At 64.1% G+C, this 14,455-nt stretch overlaps 1 protein-coding gene across 4 annotated transcripts in view; it reads right to left on the bottom strand.

Annotated features, from left to right (window-relative positions):
* The window catches only part of CARS1 (cysteinyl-tRNA synthetase 1), a 45,016-nt gene that overhangs the window by 27,287 nt on the left and 3,274 nt on the right, over window positions 1-14,455 (bottom strand). For 2 of the 4 annotated variants that reach the window (XM_040466154.1, XM_040466156.1), the window contains 6 exons: window positions 9,293-9,541; window positions 5,167-5,258; window positions 4,400-4,488; window positions 3,830-3,926; window positions 3,320-3,418; window positions 2,326-2,475 (listed from right to left, as the gene is read on the bottom strand). In XM_040466154.1, coding sequence (XP_040322088.1) covers window positions 2,326-2,475; window positions 3,320-3,418; window positions 3,830-3,926; window positions 4,400-4,488; window positions 5,167-5,258; window positions 9,293-9,541 — 776 coding nt within the window. Of the gene's footprint in view, window positions 1-2,325; window positions 2,476-3,319; window positions 3,419-3,829; window positions 3,927-4,399; window positions 4,489-5,166; window positions 5,259-9,292; window positions 9,542-9,887; window positions 9,988-14,455 lie in introns of those variants that run through there. The other 2 variants (XM_040466153.1, XM_040466157.1) reach the window with 2 other exon arrangements.

Raw genomic sequence — 14,455 nt, 5'->3', positions numbered from 1 at the left:
CCCCATGGGCCTGGACAAGCGAAAACACACGGGAAGAAAGAGACAGCACAAACGAGCCTAGACCTCCTCCCTCCCTGACGCCAGGGACAGCTGGTGAGATGCTCACACGGGGTGGGTGGTGTGGCCAACAGAGGAGAACCTGGGCAACCACACGCTCAGACCTGACACAGAACACAAAGGAGCATTTAAAAAGCTGATACGTTTGACTGCGTCAGAATTAAGACCCTCTGTTACTGAAAGAAAGTGAAAAGAAATGCCAGAGATTGTGAGAAAGCATTTGCAACGTATTTAGATGACAAGGGGTTAGTGTCCAGGAGTAAGGACGCTTTTAAACCCGTAAGAAGACAGAAATCCAGGTGGACAATGGGACAGACCTGTGCCCAGAATCACGGCCGTCAAGAGAGCACACGGAAAGGCCATCTCGCAAGAGGTCAGACACATGCGGATCCAAACTACAGTAATGAGCCCGTCACGTGCCGGCTCCTATCCCACCCATGAAAGGAACCCGGCAACCCCAAATGCCGGTGAACAATAGCTGACACGTGTCACAGACACGGGAGGACACAGACACTTAGGGAAGCGTTACTGCACGGCAGGCCCCAGCTGCCAGCCCCCCTGGAGAGGCCTGCGGGCAGGGCGGCCCCGGCTGAGTCGGCAGGAAAACGTCCCTGCACGGAGAGGCGGGGACACCGGGACCACTCTGTGTCATCGAGCGAACAGTGTGGCTGGCGCAAAACATAAGCCTGCTCGTTTCTGGAGTCGGAGACTTGGTGGGTGGGAGCCGTGGTCGGGGGAAGCCATGCTGGGCGCTGGGTGGATGGGACAACACCCGTGAAGCCTCGGGCGCGGAGGGTCCGATGGGCTCTCGGCACACGGACATCTCCCGCGGGCGGCCACGCGTTTTCTGTTGCGGGGGGGCGAGCCGCGCGTCTGCAGGAACCGGGGAGGCCCGTGCGTGGATTCCTCCAGACTCGGCCCGAGCCTCGCCTCCAGCCACAACCCCGCGAGACCCGTGAGACCCCTTCGATGCGAGGACAAGTCTACGCCGAGTCCCGCGCGTCCTTCCGGAGAATCGCCGGACGCGTGGCCGGTGTTGGGGACCCGACGGTTAGGCAGACACGCGGCCGACAGCCCGGCACCTCCACCCCAGACGTACAGCCTAAAGAAACTCTTGCAAATGTGCGTCCACAGACAGAAAAGGACTCCCAGCTCATGGTCAGCTGGTCAGCCTCACCGGTGCTCAGAGAAGTGCAGACCCAGTGCCCCACGGGCCACGGCCCCCACTCATCAGGAAGGCTACCGTCAGAAGGACGGAAATCACAAGTGTTGGTGGGAACGGTCAGAAACCGCGGTCTGGATGCTGCTGTGGAAACCGGTGTGGCGGATTCTTGGAATCCTGAAATCTAGCTGCCCAACAGTCCAGACTTCCGCTCCGGAAGTGTCCACACGAAGGAACTAGGCGGGATATCTGCACAGCGCTCTTCACAGCTGCGTTACTCATCACGGACAAAAGGGGGCCCGTGTTTCACAGGGACAGGGTTTCTGTTTGGGAAGACAGAAAGTTCTGGACGCAGAGGGTGGGGACAGCTGCACAACAGCGTGAACGTGCTTAGCGCCCCTGAGCTGAGCACCTGTAACTGGTTAAGGTGGTACATCTTACGTCACGTCTGTGTTATCATACTCTTCAAAGGAAAGGGTATCGGTGGAATAATCAAGAAAAAAATTCCCAGTCATACTGCCATAACCAGGAAACGTGACTGGCATCCCAGGAGAGGGAGAAACAGCGGACGCAGGAGGCCCACCGAAGGAAGGCCAGCTACGACGCGGGGCCCAGGCGGAAGGACGCCCAGCAAAAACGCTGGTCCGCGGGTCTGTGTACATCAGGCTCTGTCTCATTAAGCTCGGCAGGAGGCCACGCCGGCCATCTGAACCATGGGAGAACGTGAAAGTTAAAGTAAAGCCTGAGCTGGGCCCTCCCCCCCCCCCCAACTCCAGGGAGGGATGGCCTTGTCAGTCGTCCCACTGAGCGCTGGAGAGGGCAGCCAGCAGGGGGCGCCAGCGTGCAGGAGAAGGGCCAGGCTGGAGGCGCCGGCAGTGACAGCCTCCCGGCCCCAGTGCAGAAACCCCCGGAACGATCTCCGCACATGCTCCGATGCGCCACCCCCGCCCCCCCCCTCACTGTGAGGACGCTGGCGTGGGGCGAGGGGAGGCCTGCTCGGCCCCAGGGTGGCCGGGCCCAGGTGCCGCGCGCAGAGGCACAGGCTGGAACCCGGGAGCAGCGAGCCACCTCGGGGCAGGGTGTGCGGGTCGCGCTGGAGACCTCACCTCTGCGCAGCGGGCGGCCTCCTCTGCCGGGAGGCCGCCCCGCACGGCTCTCTCCAGGGGCTCTGCGGCCAGCTCCACCGCGCGCTGAGTGCGCTCCAGCATTTGCTTTCTGTCCGGGTCCGTGGTCTCATTTAACTTGACTGAAAACGGCTGCAAGCACAGGAGAGGGCAGGGCCGTCAGAGGCTGCCTCACCGGAGAGGACGGTCCCTGCCCCTGCCCTGCAAGTGTCCCCAGGGCGTGGTCCTAGCTTCCCCGAAGGAGGCGCAAGTCCGGCAGTGGACAGGCCCGGCCCGACACCCTGCTCCTCGCGCCCCCCCGGGCCTGCTTCTCTGATGTTAAAACGCCTGTGCTCGGGGTCACTCAGGTGTCACCTGGGGACTACTGAGCCTCGCAAAGGCGCGAGGTCCTGGCGGGGCCGCCCCGTGTCAGCCTAAGACCGCTAAGCTCTGATTTCATTCCCACTTTCTCTTCTAGAGATGACGCACGTAAGCGCTGATCACTGCTGCGGTCACTAAAATACTAACCACTCTTAAAGAGAATAAAACGACTTATTCTAGCCTTACCCTGTTAGCACCACACTTTGTGATACTGTTACTCAAAATATTAAATTGGAAAGAATTTCTGCCAATAATTCTGAAAATTTCTAGTGCCCCCAACGTAAGGGGCTGGGACGGCTTCCGCGTCGCACACTCAGAATCATCAGATGCGGCTGTGATCTCAGCACAGAAGACACAGGAGTGTTAGGGACGCTGTACGGGCAAGCGTACTTTACTGCCACCGTGACAAACTCTGACATTCTCCCGTGAGCGGCAGGCACAGCCCCCTACTCCACGCCCCGTCCAAGCGTGTCTTTCCTGGCGACTTTTCCCACAGGCCAGGGGACCGCGTGACCCAGAGCTCCGGTGCCCCGATGGCGCTAGCTTTAATTGCGGACAAGTAAGGCCCCACGCCAGGGACGGTCAGGAGTCAAGGAACAGACAGACGGGGGCCCACCTTCAGGGCGGCATGAACATCCTCCAGGAGCTGGGCCGCCCGCGGCTGCTTCCCCCGGTACTGCTCAAACAAGTAGTTCTGCCGGGCCCTCTTGATGATCTGGAGAGATGAAAGGGAAGCCGCGGTCACGTCCAAAGCGCGCCCTTGTCCCTGCAGGCCGGCAGACTCTGGGCCCCGCCAGGCGGCCGGGGAACACCGCCCTCCTCCCGTGACCTTTCTGATCTTCAGGAAATTGGCTGCCCTCCCCCCGCCGCCCCATCGCTGCACGCAAAATCGCGTGCCACCCAAAGTCTCGTTGCCACGAAGTACCTCGGGCTGACATCTTATCAGCCGGGTCCCCGGTCGTTCAGCTTCTCGCAGCATCTTCACATCTGAAGACGGACGTCATTTGTACAAACCGCGACGCTAACTGGATGTGTACGGGGCCGAGGCCCACCGTGTTCTACTCACCGACGTCACTTCCTCCTTCCCACCCCCGCCGTTCCGAAAACGGCCTGGTGAGAGCCCCACCTTGTCGTCGATGTCCGTGATGTTCATGCAGTAGAACACGTCGAACCCGAAGTAGTCCCGCAACACTCTCCTCAGGATGTCGAAGGAAATGTAGGACCTAGAGCACGCGGACAGACCTTTCCCGTGGCCCGCCACGCATCTCCCCCACCCCCACCCCCCCGCCCAGGGCCACGGCCACGAGAGCCACGGGGGAAGGCTCCCATGGCACCACCACCCTGCTCAGGGCCCGTGACCGCCGTGGGGGCCCCAGCCTGCCGCCAGAGCCGCGGGACCAGATGTCTACACGCAGCCAGGACGCCCGCCACACGGCTGCCGGGCAGGATTCCTGTCACCTGTCCGCATCCCCCAACTTTCCTATCACAGATGTGGGTTATTTACAGAATGAAAATTTTATCTTAGAAATAAGAAAGGCTCGGGGTTGATTTTCCTCTCGAATCTCGGGTCCCTGTAGCAGAGCAGAGATCTCTGAAGGGCAGAGATGCTCCCGCAGGGCCCACACCTCCAGACGCCCGCAGCGGGTCCCGCCCGGCCGCCCCCCTGCCCGTGCCGGACGCCCGCAGCGGGTCCCACCTGGCGTGCCCCATGTGAGACGCGTCGTAGACGGTAGGCCCGCAGCAGTACCACGTCACCTTCTTCCCGTTTTGAGGTATAAACACGTCCTTTGGTAAAACACGAAGGGACGACCGTCATCGATGTGTAAGAGGCACCGCGCAGGGTCACCCCAGCCAGCGTCAGAGGGGACGCTGGGGTTTGTTTACGCCAAATTCAGCAAGACAAGTCTGTCTTGCTGACAAAGGCCGTAGACGTCAGGGACGGGAGAGCTCCGTTACTCCGGCTGGAGCCCCCGAGACCCCGTGTCCCCGCGTGCCAGCGTGCTCACGGACAAAATTCTAACCTGCCGTGGCCGCAACCAAGCAAACCCCACTCGACTGGGATCCGATCCCGCCTTCTCGAAACCCGGTCGGCGCCCGGCAACGCCCACCGGGCCCGCCGCTCTGCCCGTCGGCTTGGCTGGCGCTGGGGTGCCTGCCGCCGCCACGTGTCCCCTCTGAAGGCAGGCCGGCACTCGGCGTGGCTCCGAGTGACCGCGGGCGTCTACGCCCCTGGGCGGCCGGGGGAGTGGTCAGGGCGCTGCAGGGCCAGCAGGCGGCCCTCCCCTCGAGGACAGCCGTCCTCGGGCCGCACGGAGAACGCGGGGCGAGGAGTTGCCCGGTGTCAGAGCCCGTATGCGCTGACTGCAGAGCCCGACGCAGCAGCACCGGTCGTGGGCTCCACGAGGGCACGTGGGCTCCCGGGGCCGGCCCTCCCCGCACCCCTCCCGCGGGGCCCCTCCTGACCTTGTTCCGGGTGAGGCTGTTGTAAAGGCGGAGCTTGCACGGCGGAGACCCGGCTGGAGGAGACCACTGAGGCTGCCCCCGCCGACCTTTACCTGCGAAGGCAGAAAGCGTGCAGAGTCACGGAAGCGCACGCCACACCGCAGCCACCACCTGGCTGTTCCGACACAAGCACCGTGTTGCTCTCGATGAACCGCCGGAGGGGCCGAACGAGCAGATCTGCCGGCATCGACCGAGTCCAACGTGGCCCCTTCTCCACGTGGCTCACCTTCTGCGCTACGAGCGGAAACACGGCCTGGGGAGGCCCCCGAGGCGTGCTCACACCCGCCAGCTCCCGCCGGGCCTCACACCCGTGGCCCCCCCCCCCCCCCCGTTCACAAACGTGCGCGGCAGCGGCGGCCACCGTGCGTGGGTCAGGAGGGGGCTCGGGCCCCGCGCTGCCGGGCTCTAATGCAGCATGTAACTGGGGGTGCCCTGCCCTCCCCCCGGGTTTGAGGGACACGGGCCACTTCCTGGGGCAGCACAGGACCGGCCGGGGCAGAAACTCAGAGAGGACGGCCTCCAGCCCCAGCCCCGTCTCTGTCAGACGGGGGCAAACGAGTGGCCGGCTCCCCCTCAATTCTGGGGCCCACTCCCCACCACAGGCAAGGTGTCCCCTGACTCGACCCTGAAGCAACCTCGTGCGGCTGGGAGCTCCTCACTGGTGCCTGACCGGCTCTGGAAGCAGCGCGGGGTGGCTCTGTCCCCTCGCTGCCCTCCACGACCCCTCCCCTCCTCAGCACGGTCTCGGGGGCTGCCCCCACTGCTCCACGTGTCCCAGGCCCGGGCTTCCGGCCAGACAAGAGGCAGCACTTATGCAGCCTGCGCCCTGAGAGCCCGAAGGGGTGCGGCTCTGTCGCGGGCACCTGGCACCCTGCACTACGAGCCAGCTGTGCGCCCCGGCCCTCGCCCACAGGGCCAGCCTGGTGCCTCGCCCACGGTGCACAGGATGGGCCCCATGGAGAAGTCAGTCCTGGGCACGGCCGTTTGCCCAACGTGTCGCATCGGCTACACGGAGGCTGACTTAACCGACAGGCAGAGGAGAGAGGAGGAAGAAGGCGGCTGCCTGTGTGAGCGCACGCGTGCAGGTGGGGAGGGAAGCAGGCAGCCGGGAGGAAGGAGACAGGGCCCCACGGGAGTTCCTTGTTCTGGGTAACTGCCAGCAAACTGAGGTGGCCACGCATTCTCGTGCGTGGGAGGCCCACGCCCTTAATGAAACAGCGAGGCTTATGTTAAGGTCAGGTACGTGTCTCACAGGTTCATTTTAAAGGCAGCAAACACCCTTGAAGGAAACTCTCAGTCCGTGACTCAAGGACACTCAACCTGCTGCGTATGATGCCATTAATCTCCCCCCTCACTCGGACCCCCTAGCTCCTGAAACAGAGTCAACACTGCCATCCGGGGTGACTGGGGACACCGGCCAGAGCTGTCACACACACCAATGTGACCCAGGGACCCAGCAGTGCTCACACTGCTAAGCAGGAGGCCTCGGGGTTCGCAGCACCGGAGGCACTTCCGAGACTACGAACCATCTGAGGACACAGCCGAAGGTGGAGTCCACGGAGACTGGCCACGGCCTGAAGCGCCACTTCTGTCACACAGGGTGGCAGGGTCAAGGAAATCCGGCATTTTACAAATGGGAACTTGCGTAAGGGGAAAATTGGAAGACGTCACACAAGGGCCCTTGATTTAATATGGAGAATTCTCCACCAGCATTCCCCCTGCATCAACCCGGCCCACTTAGCACCAGCGGCCCACCTCCACGGCGCTCCACAACCTGACCACGCCAAGCCGTGTCTCCCTGTGCTTCACACAGCTCTTGGCCACAGCAGGGGCCTCCCTGGGCATTAACTTCTCATTTGGCTTCCGTCCGAACGAACACGCATTCGTTCATCCAACACACACCCAGTCCCCTCCAGGCCCCGTCCTGGGCGCGGGGCTGCTGTGCGGACAAACTCGGACCCGACAGGACCACACTCCGCTACGAGACGCACTGAAGACGGCTCGAGGGAGGTCTCCAGAGCACCCCAGCAGGGCCGGCCAGGCCCCCCGCACTGTGCTCATTCCCCTTCCCCGGGGCACAGGGGCGGGCGCATGGGTGCCGAGCTGCACTGTGATGCTCCCAAAGCCATGGGGCCTTCCTCAGCGCCCAGCCCGCCCTGAGGGTCCTGCCCGGGGGACCTGGGAGGAGGGGCAGAGTCCCACGCTGGGTGCGGAGCCCTCCAGACTCGGGGACACAGCAGGTGAGGCCCCGAGCAGAGCGGTCCCCCTGTGCCGGAGCCCAGGAGAGGAGGCTGACGGGGCCAGGAGGAGGTAGAAGGAACGGAGGTCGGACCGCCCGTGCCCAGCCTCCGTGCCTGCGAGGGTACTCGGGGTGTTGAGGCCCACAGCCCCGGGGAGGGACACGGACGGCCCGCGAGAGTCACTGGGACAGAATGGGGCTAGTGGCAGGAGGAGTGACAAGCCAGGTCACGGTCGCTGGCAGAACGGACTTGGAGGGAATGTGGATGGGGGCCGGGGATCGAGGGACTGGAGAGGAACCACACGCCCAGGACAGGGCTCCAGAGCCCTCAGGGACAGAGCAGTGCTCAATTCTGGTGGCAGCGAGGGGGGCCACAGTGCTCAGCCACATCCCCCCCCCACCAAGGGATGTGGGAGAGGACACGGCCTCCAAGGGTTCTGGGACCAGCCGTGCTCACACGACGGAACTCGGAAGGGGCAGAGGCAGGAAACTCTATGGGTGCCATCCAGGGTGCCTGTCCCCACCACCCCTGAGCCGGCCTAGAGCAGCCTCGTCAATGCTCAGGGTGACACTGTCTCGAGCCGCCTTCCTCTGTGCGGATTGAAAGCTGTTTGCAGGGGCAGGCGCCCATCTTTACGTCACGATGTCCGTGGTGACACGCGTCCGCACCTTTCTTTCAACAAGGTCCTCGATGGAGCGCGAGCCAGGCCACTGCCAAGGCTGGGGGCCCCGGACCCTGCCTGACCGCCACCCTGGCACGCTGTGTCTTGGGAGCTGGGACCCAGGGGACAACCTGACACCTGAGAATCGGAGGGGACACAGCGGACGCCACTGACCTCACCCGGGGCACCGTGCCAGACGCACAGGGAGGAGACGAGGTACACGCGAAGCACCCACCCTGTGCTGGGGACGGGGCGTTTGCTGCAGGATCGTCGAGGACCCCACATCACCCCTAGAGAATGACCCCATTCTCTAGGACGGACGACGCCCCCACCGCCGCCCCCTGCCGCAGGGGACCCAGCGCAGACCAGGACAGGGCGACGCTCCAAATGCTTCCCCTGAAGACCTGGAAAAGCCCCCGGGAGGCTGCCCGGCCTAGCAGGGCCACCAGGGACAGCATGCGGCCCATCCCTCCCACAAAGCAGCAGGAGTGCCCCAAGCCACGGGGGTGGTGGCCAAGCGGCTCGAGGGCATCGGGTGATTAATGGGGCAGAGCACCCTGGGGTTCATCGCAGAAGAGAAACCACGCAGGGCCCGAGCCCCTAAGACTTTCCAGAAGTATCCCTAAACAGCCAGCATCACACGGTCACAGATGCACCGGCGCTCACAGGCTGGAGCCAAAGCCAGGTGGCGGACTTTAGCTCAAGGCTGAGATACGACTTTTTTCTGCTTTTCAAATGGCCGCATGCCAACTGGTGTCGTTTCAGGATTCGGCCGTTCCGAATCCGCTGGACACACACAGCCCGCAAGGCACGCAAAGAATAAAGCAGCAGCAGCACGTCAAATGTGAGCCGAGCAAGGAGCTGGCTTTAGAGGCCAGGCTGCAGCCTGAGCCCCCCCACCGCCGCCCCACCTCCGGGCCAGGGAGCTCGCTCTCGTGGCGGCTCCGTGCCGTGACCACGGGCCGCCACGGCGACCGCGGGGGTCCCGGTTGGCCAGGGCCGCCGCCTCAGCGCAGCGCGTCCTAACCCCCACTCGGGGCGCCGGGGCGCCCGCCAGGCCGCGTGCTTGCGTGAGGTGCCGGGAGCCAGCCCTGCGGCCAACCTGCGCCGCCCATCTCTGGGGCCCCGACCTCGCGGGCGGCCCCCGACGGAAGGCGTTCTCACGGCCGGGGACTCTGCTACTCACTTGCTTGGCGCCCACAGGGCTCGCCTCTGCCGCAGGCGCCACCCAGGATCGCTTCCATGTGCCTGAACCACCGAGCCACGTGGAAGAGGCGCGTGTCGGCGGGAGGGGCCGAGAGCTGCCTGAACACGTCCACGTCTGCCTGGGACAGTGAGTACCCCTGGACATAGCTACGCGTGCTGAGGTGCTCGTTCAGGGCCTGCACCCTGGCTGCCTCGTCACTAATGCTCAGGATGGACCTGTAGGCGGGAGCTGCAAAGACAGAGGCACAGGGAATCAGTCAGGGGGACGGGGGCCTCGGGCGCGAGTCCAGAAAGACACGAGGCTCCTGCCCATCAACCCTTTCCCAGCCATGGAACGGCAGAAGCAGACAGCGGTTTCCCGGGGCTGGCGAGGGGCACTTGGGGGTGACTGGTGGGGTTCCCACTTGCGGGGATGGGAATGTTCCGGAAATGGATAAGGGTGCTGCTCGCATGGCACTGTAAATGCACTAAAGGCCACAGAATTGTGCTCTTTCGATACGATTTCAATGGTGAATTTTACCTCAACTAAAGAAAAAACGACTCAACACACACACAGCCCCTTCTCTGCAGCGCACCTGCTATCCGGGCACGGCGGGGGGCTGAGCACACCCGGTCTCGGTGGGCACCGAGCGGGCCAGGACGCAGAAAGCCTGGGCTGCGCCCCTGCACCGGCATGGTCTCCGGCAGCCGGAGGCCTAGTTTCTGGGAGGACCACAGCCCCCCGAAATGCCAAACCTGACGGCAGGCTCCGTCTGCCCTCCCTTGGAGCGATTCCTGAAAGGAGCAGCATTCGGGTGTTTATCTCCTACAACCCAGAAGTGACTCGCAACCACCTGAAGGCCACTCCTCTCAAACGGCATCGTCAGGAAGGACAGGCCCCACCTCCAGTCTCTGTGGGAGGACAGATCCCGGACTTCAGTCACCACCAGCCAGCAGACGCAGCTCGCCATAGCGGCCTGTGACACTCACGACCCTTGGGGATTCTTCGCCTCCTCCACAATACTGAGTTCTGCTCACCCTCCCGCCCCCTTCTTCGTCCCCAGGGCTCTGTCACTTGTCACTTCTCCCGGTATCAGTCACGGGGCAAAACCTGTCCTTACCACCCTAACTAACGTCCAGCTGTGTCTACCCCTGGCGTGGGGGGCTCAGGGTCAGGAGCGGCCCCAAGCCTGAGCAGGAGGGGCACAGACCCAGCCCCGCCCCAAAACAGGGAGGCAAGGGCAGGCTGGTGGCACTAAGCTACAGGCCTTCTGGCCACAGGAAGGAGCCTGGTACCCCCGCCCATAGGTCTGAGCTGCGTCTAAGCCCTGATCACCCCAGATGTTTTACCTTAATTTTCTGAGGGAACCGTGGAAAAAGGACCAGGGCTCATCTGCTTCTACAGACACCCTCTCGGCCTGGGACCCACTCAGAGCGGGAAAGTATGAGCCCACCCCTCTCCCTCTTGGCGTGGCTGTCGTTCCGGGCCAGCTGCCCGACACTACAAGGTCACTGGGTCACTGTACGGGACCCACGGCAAGGACAGCTGCAGGCAGGGAGGTGACGCTCCCCTACACGGCCACGCTCCCACCTCTCTGACCCTCGTCTCTCCCATCCCTGCTTACCCGCCTGGCCCAATGCCTGGCCCCACTTGCTTCCACCACGGGAGGACCGTCGTGTAGGTCCAGCCATCAGCAGGCAGCGAGGAGGGGGTGGGATGGACCCACAGAAGGAGGGAGGCCCGCACCGCTTCCCAGGTGCTGGAGCGCCTAACAAGGCCCACTTCTCACGGATGTCCTGAACCCCGAGTTCTCCACCCACAGGAAAGGGGAGGACCGCGATGCGAGAAGTCCTCCTCGAGCTCTCAAACGAACGCTGTGCTTAAAACGCAGGCTTTCCCGAAAGCCCACCTGCTTCCTTCCCCAGCGCACCCCCCAGGAGGGCTCAGCTCTGACGACCCGACAGAATGGCCACCCACTCCACGCGGCCACAAAGGGCCACCCTTCCCTCTCAACTGGAGTCCTGCCCCCTTACCAGTCACACTCAGGAACGCCCACAGCCAAGCCACTGGGCAGTCTGGGACTCCGCCTGCAAATGTACCTGAAATGCAGTCCTTCCGCCCGTGGCTCCCACGCGGGGGCCCGGCCCACCCCGTACCCGAATCTCCGTGCCGCAGGCTCCCCCACGGGCGACCTGGCGTCGCCTAACACGGTGGCCAGGGTGGCCTGCTGAGAAGCGCAAGATCACATCACATCCCCCACCCCCCTCCTCCCAACCACCCCCACCTCGCACAGGTCCCTCGGGCCTCTGACTTCAGCTCCTGCCCCCACCCGGCACACCCTGTCCAGCCCCATGAGGCCCTGCTCACTCCACAAGAGCCTGGAATGCTCCCCCAGACGTGGCCAGGCTCCGCCGTTCCTCGGGGCCCTGCTGGCTGGCTGTCATCTTTCCGTCGGCTCTCCCTGGATGTCTCTCCAAATGACTGCCCGCCGACCGGAGCCCCGACCTCGTTTCTGCTTTCTCTCCTTACGCTTACTTGTAACCCGCCACTCCTTTCTTTCCGTCTGCCCCACACCCCCCTTTAATCACTCCGCACATACCCTCAGCATCTAGAACGGAGCCTGGAACATTCTAGATACTCAACACAGGTGCTGAGCGAATGGGGAGTCAGCGGCGGGACACGCGCTCACACTGCAGCGCTCCCTGCGACGTGCCGGGAGTGGGGGGGGGGGGGGGGCGCCGCTGTTTCAGGGCCTGGCAGGCCTCTCCCGGGGCCCCGCCCCCCCCCCCCCCAGCACATTCCCATGGGCAGAGCCTAAGGCTGCTTTTAACCCCGAAGGGCTGGCTCCCAGAGGTGCACACCTACAGGGGGCGCGGCTTCCGCTCACTCCGGACCCACAAGGAGCACGAGCACTTCCGCGTCAGCTCCCGGAGCTGCCAAAGCAAAGAGACACAGAGGGTGCCCCCGCCATTGAGGACGCCCCTGCTCTCCCTCCTCCACCTGGGCAGCTGGCTCTGAGGACCCGGCCCGCGGGCTCTCGGGGAGCGGCCCCGCTGCCACAGCCACCCTCCCCCCAAAGATCACCCAGGTTCCCGCCAAACACCGAGGCAGGGAACCCTGATCAGCGGGTTTCTCCACGTTTCCTCCAATAAGCACATACTGTTCTTAACATGAGAAAAACGGGTCAAGCGTCCTATCTGCTGGGCTGGCCGTAAAGCGCCCGGGCCAGGGAGTCCGGGAGCTCTCGAACTCGTGCGGCGGGGCGGGGGCCGGGCCAGGCTCGACAGGCGCGGAACGGCACCCGCCTCGTAAAGCTGCTGAGTGTTAGTGAAATCACGCTTGTAAATGTTCGAAACGCAGCCTGGCACACAGCCAGCCCCCAGTCGGTCTGCGGCCACTGCCGTCACCGTCGCCCCTGAGTGGCTATTACGATGGCTCCCGAAGGAGCTTCCCCAGACGCTACACGCGCGCTTCAAGTCTACCCTCCGGAGCGGCGTGGCCGTCGCGGGGCAAGGACCTTGGGGGACCGGGGCAGCACAGTGGGATGCGGGGCTTCCGGGCCGCAGGGGCGCACAGGCACCGCGGTAACTGTGGCGGCTGCATCCGAGTTTGTCTTGAGGAAACAAGCAAAACACAGGTCAGCTTTGAAGCGGCCATGGACGAGGGCCAGAGCGGATATCAGTCTGGCGGTCTGGCTATCGGCCTCGATGCTGAGATCAGACGAGAAGGCTCCCGGGCTGGAGGCGCACCTGCGGTGACGGACCTCACGGCGGTGACCGTGTGGAAGGGACGTCCGCCACCGGGTCAGGTTGTGGTTCCGCCCAGAAACACGCCACGGGAGGGACGCCTACCGTTCATGACAACGTCACTATGTGGCCACGCGGTTTAGACTGATCTCTCATCCACCTTTTCCAATTTAGAAGGCCGAAGTCCTCCTAAGACATTTCCTGAGACCACACAAACAAGAAAACCAGGTAATCCCTCGGCACAGGTAGTAAAGCAAACACCACAGGGAATGACCTGCACTCCCGACACGGCCTCGCCCCTTCTCCGCCTCTCCCCCTCTCCCCCTCGCCCCCCCGGCCCCGCTCCCCGTCTCCGCCTCGCCCCCTCTCCCCCTCTCCCCAGCTCCTGCTATCGGATTTAAACCTGCCTCACCTTCCTCCTCCTCCGCTCAGATGTGGCCCAGCTCCTCCCCATGAGCTGTGGGAAGGGTACCTGCCCGCAGAATCAGAACCTGGGGGGTGGGCTGGGCTGGCAGCCCACTGCCCCAGGACCTGCAGACCTCAGTGTGCATAGAAGAGCGCCGGCCGCCGAGCGGGGCGGGGGGGGGGGCCGGGTCGGGAAACCTCTGCTGGCTCCCGGGTTGCCTGCCTGCAGCGCCCCTCCTCCTGGGTCCCCTCCACTCTGTCTCCCCCCCGGGATGCTCAGCTGCCCAAGCAGCCCTCAGAAAGGGGCCTGGACAAGGCTTCCCAAACGCATCCCTTCTCCACGTGATTCCAATGTCGGGGAGCAGAGAGGCGTGTGCACCGTGCTCCCCACCACCCAGTCCCAGAGCCCAGGGCCCGGCCACCATCCCCTACTGGGCTAAAGCCTGGGTGCTCTGCTCTCAGCCCCACACCACCCACACCCAGCGCCGGCCCTGTCCCCCAGCCCTGCCTACCTCTCAGGCCAGTACGGCCACGGCCCCCACTGTCCTCCTGCCCCACCTTCACGTGGGGGAGGGGCAGATGATCTTTCCCAAACCTCAAGGTAAGACCTGAATTCCAAAGGCATGCCCAAGGCCCTGCGGCCTATCTCCCGGCCCTCCTCCGCCCACTGGCCTCAGGAACTTTCGGGAAAGCTGTGCCCTCTGCCAGGACACTCACTCCTCGTTCTTCCTCTGGGCTCAGCCTCCATCGTCCTCAGGACCAGAGTGTCAGGGGCTCACCGGCCTCCCGTCCTCCACCTCCAGGCTCTCCTGGCCTACCAGCCCACAGCCTGCTGCCACTGCTTCCGTGTGGAGCCGCCCCTGGGGTCCCCACACGCCGTCTCGCCCGGCGGATGGCTGGCAGAGAAGGGCGCGCCGAGGTCTGCAGCCTGGAGAGTCACGGAGCCCGTGCTCTGAACAACCTGGCAGTGCTTGGGCCACCAGGCAGCACACGCTCTGGGAAGTGACCGGGG

This window comes from Herpailurus yagouaroundi, unplaced genomic scaffold (genome assembly GCF_014898765.1).
Source record: "Herpailurus yagouaroundi ecotype Mexico unplaced genomic scaffold, PumYag 569, whole genome shotgun sequence".
Lineage (NCBI taxonomy): Eukaryota > Metazoa > Chordata > Mammalia > Carnivora > Felidae > Herpailurus > Herpailurus yagouaroundi.
This window is presented reverse-complemented; position numbering and strand designations above follow the sequence as displayed.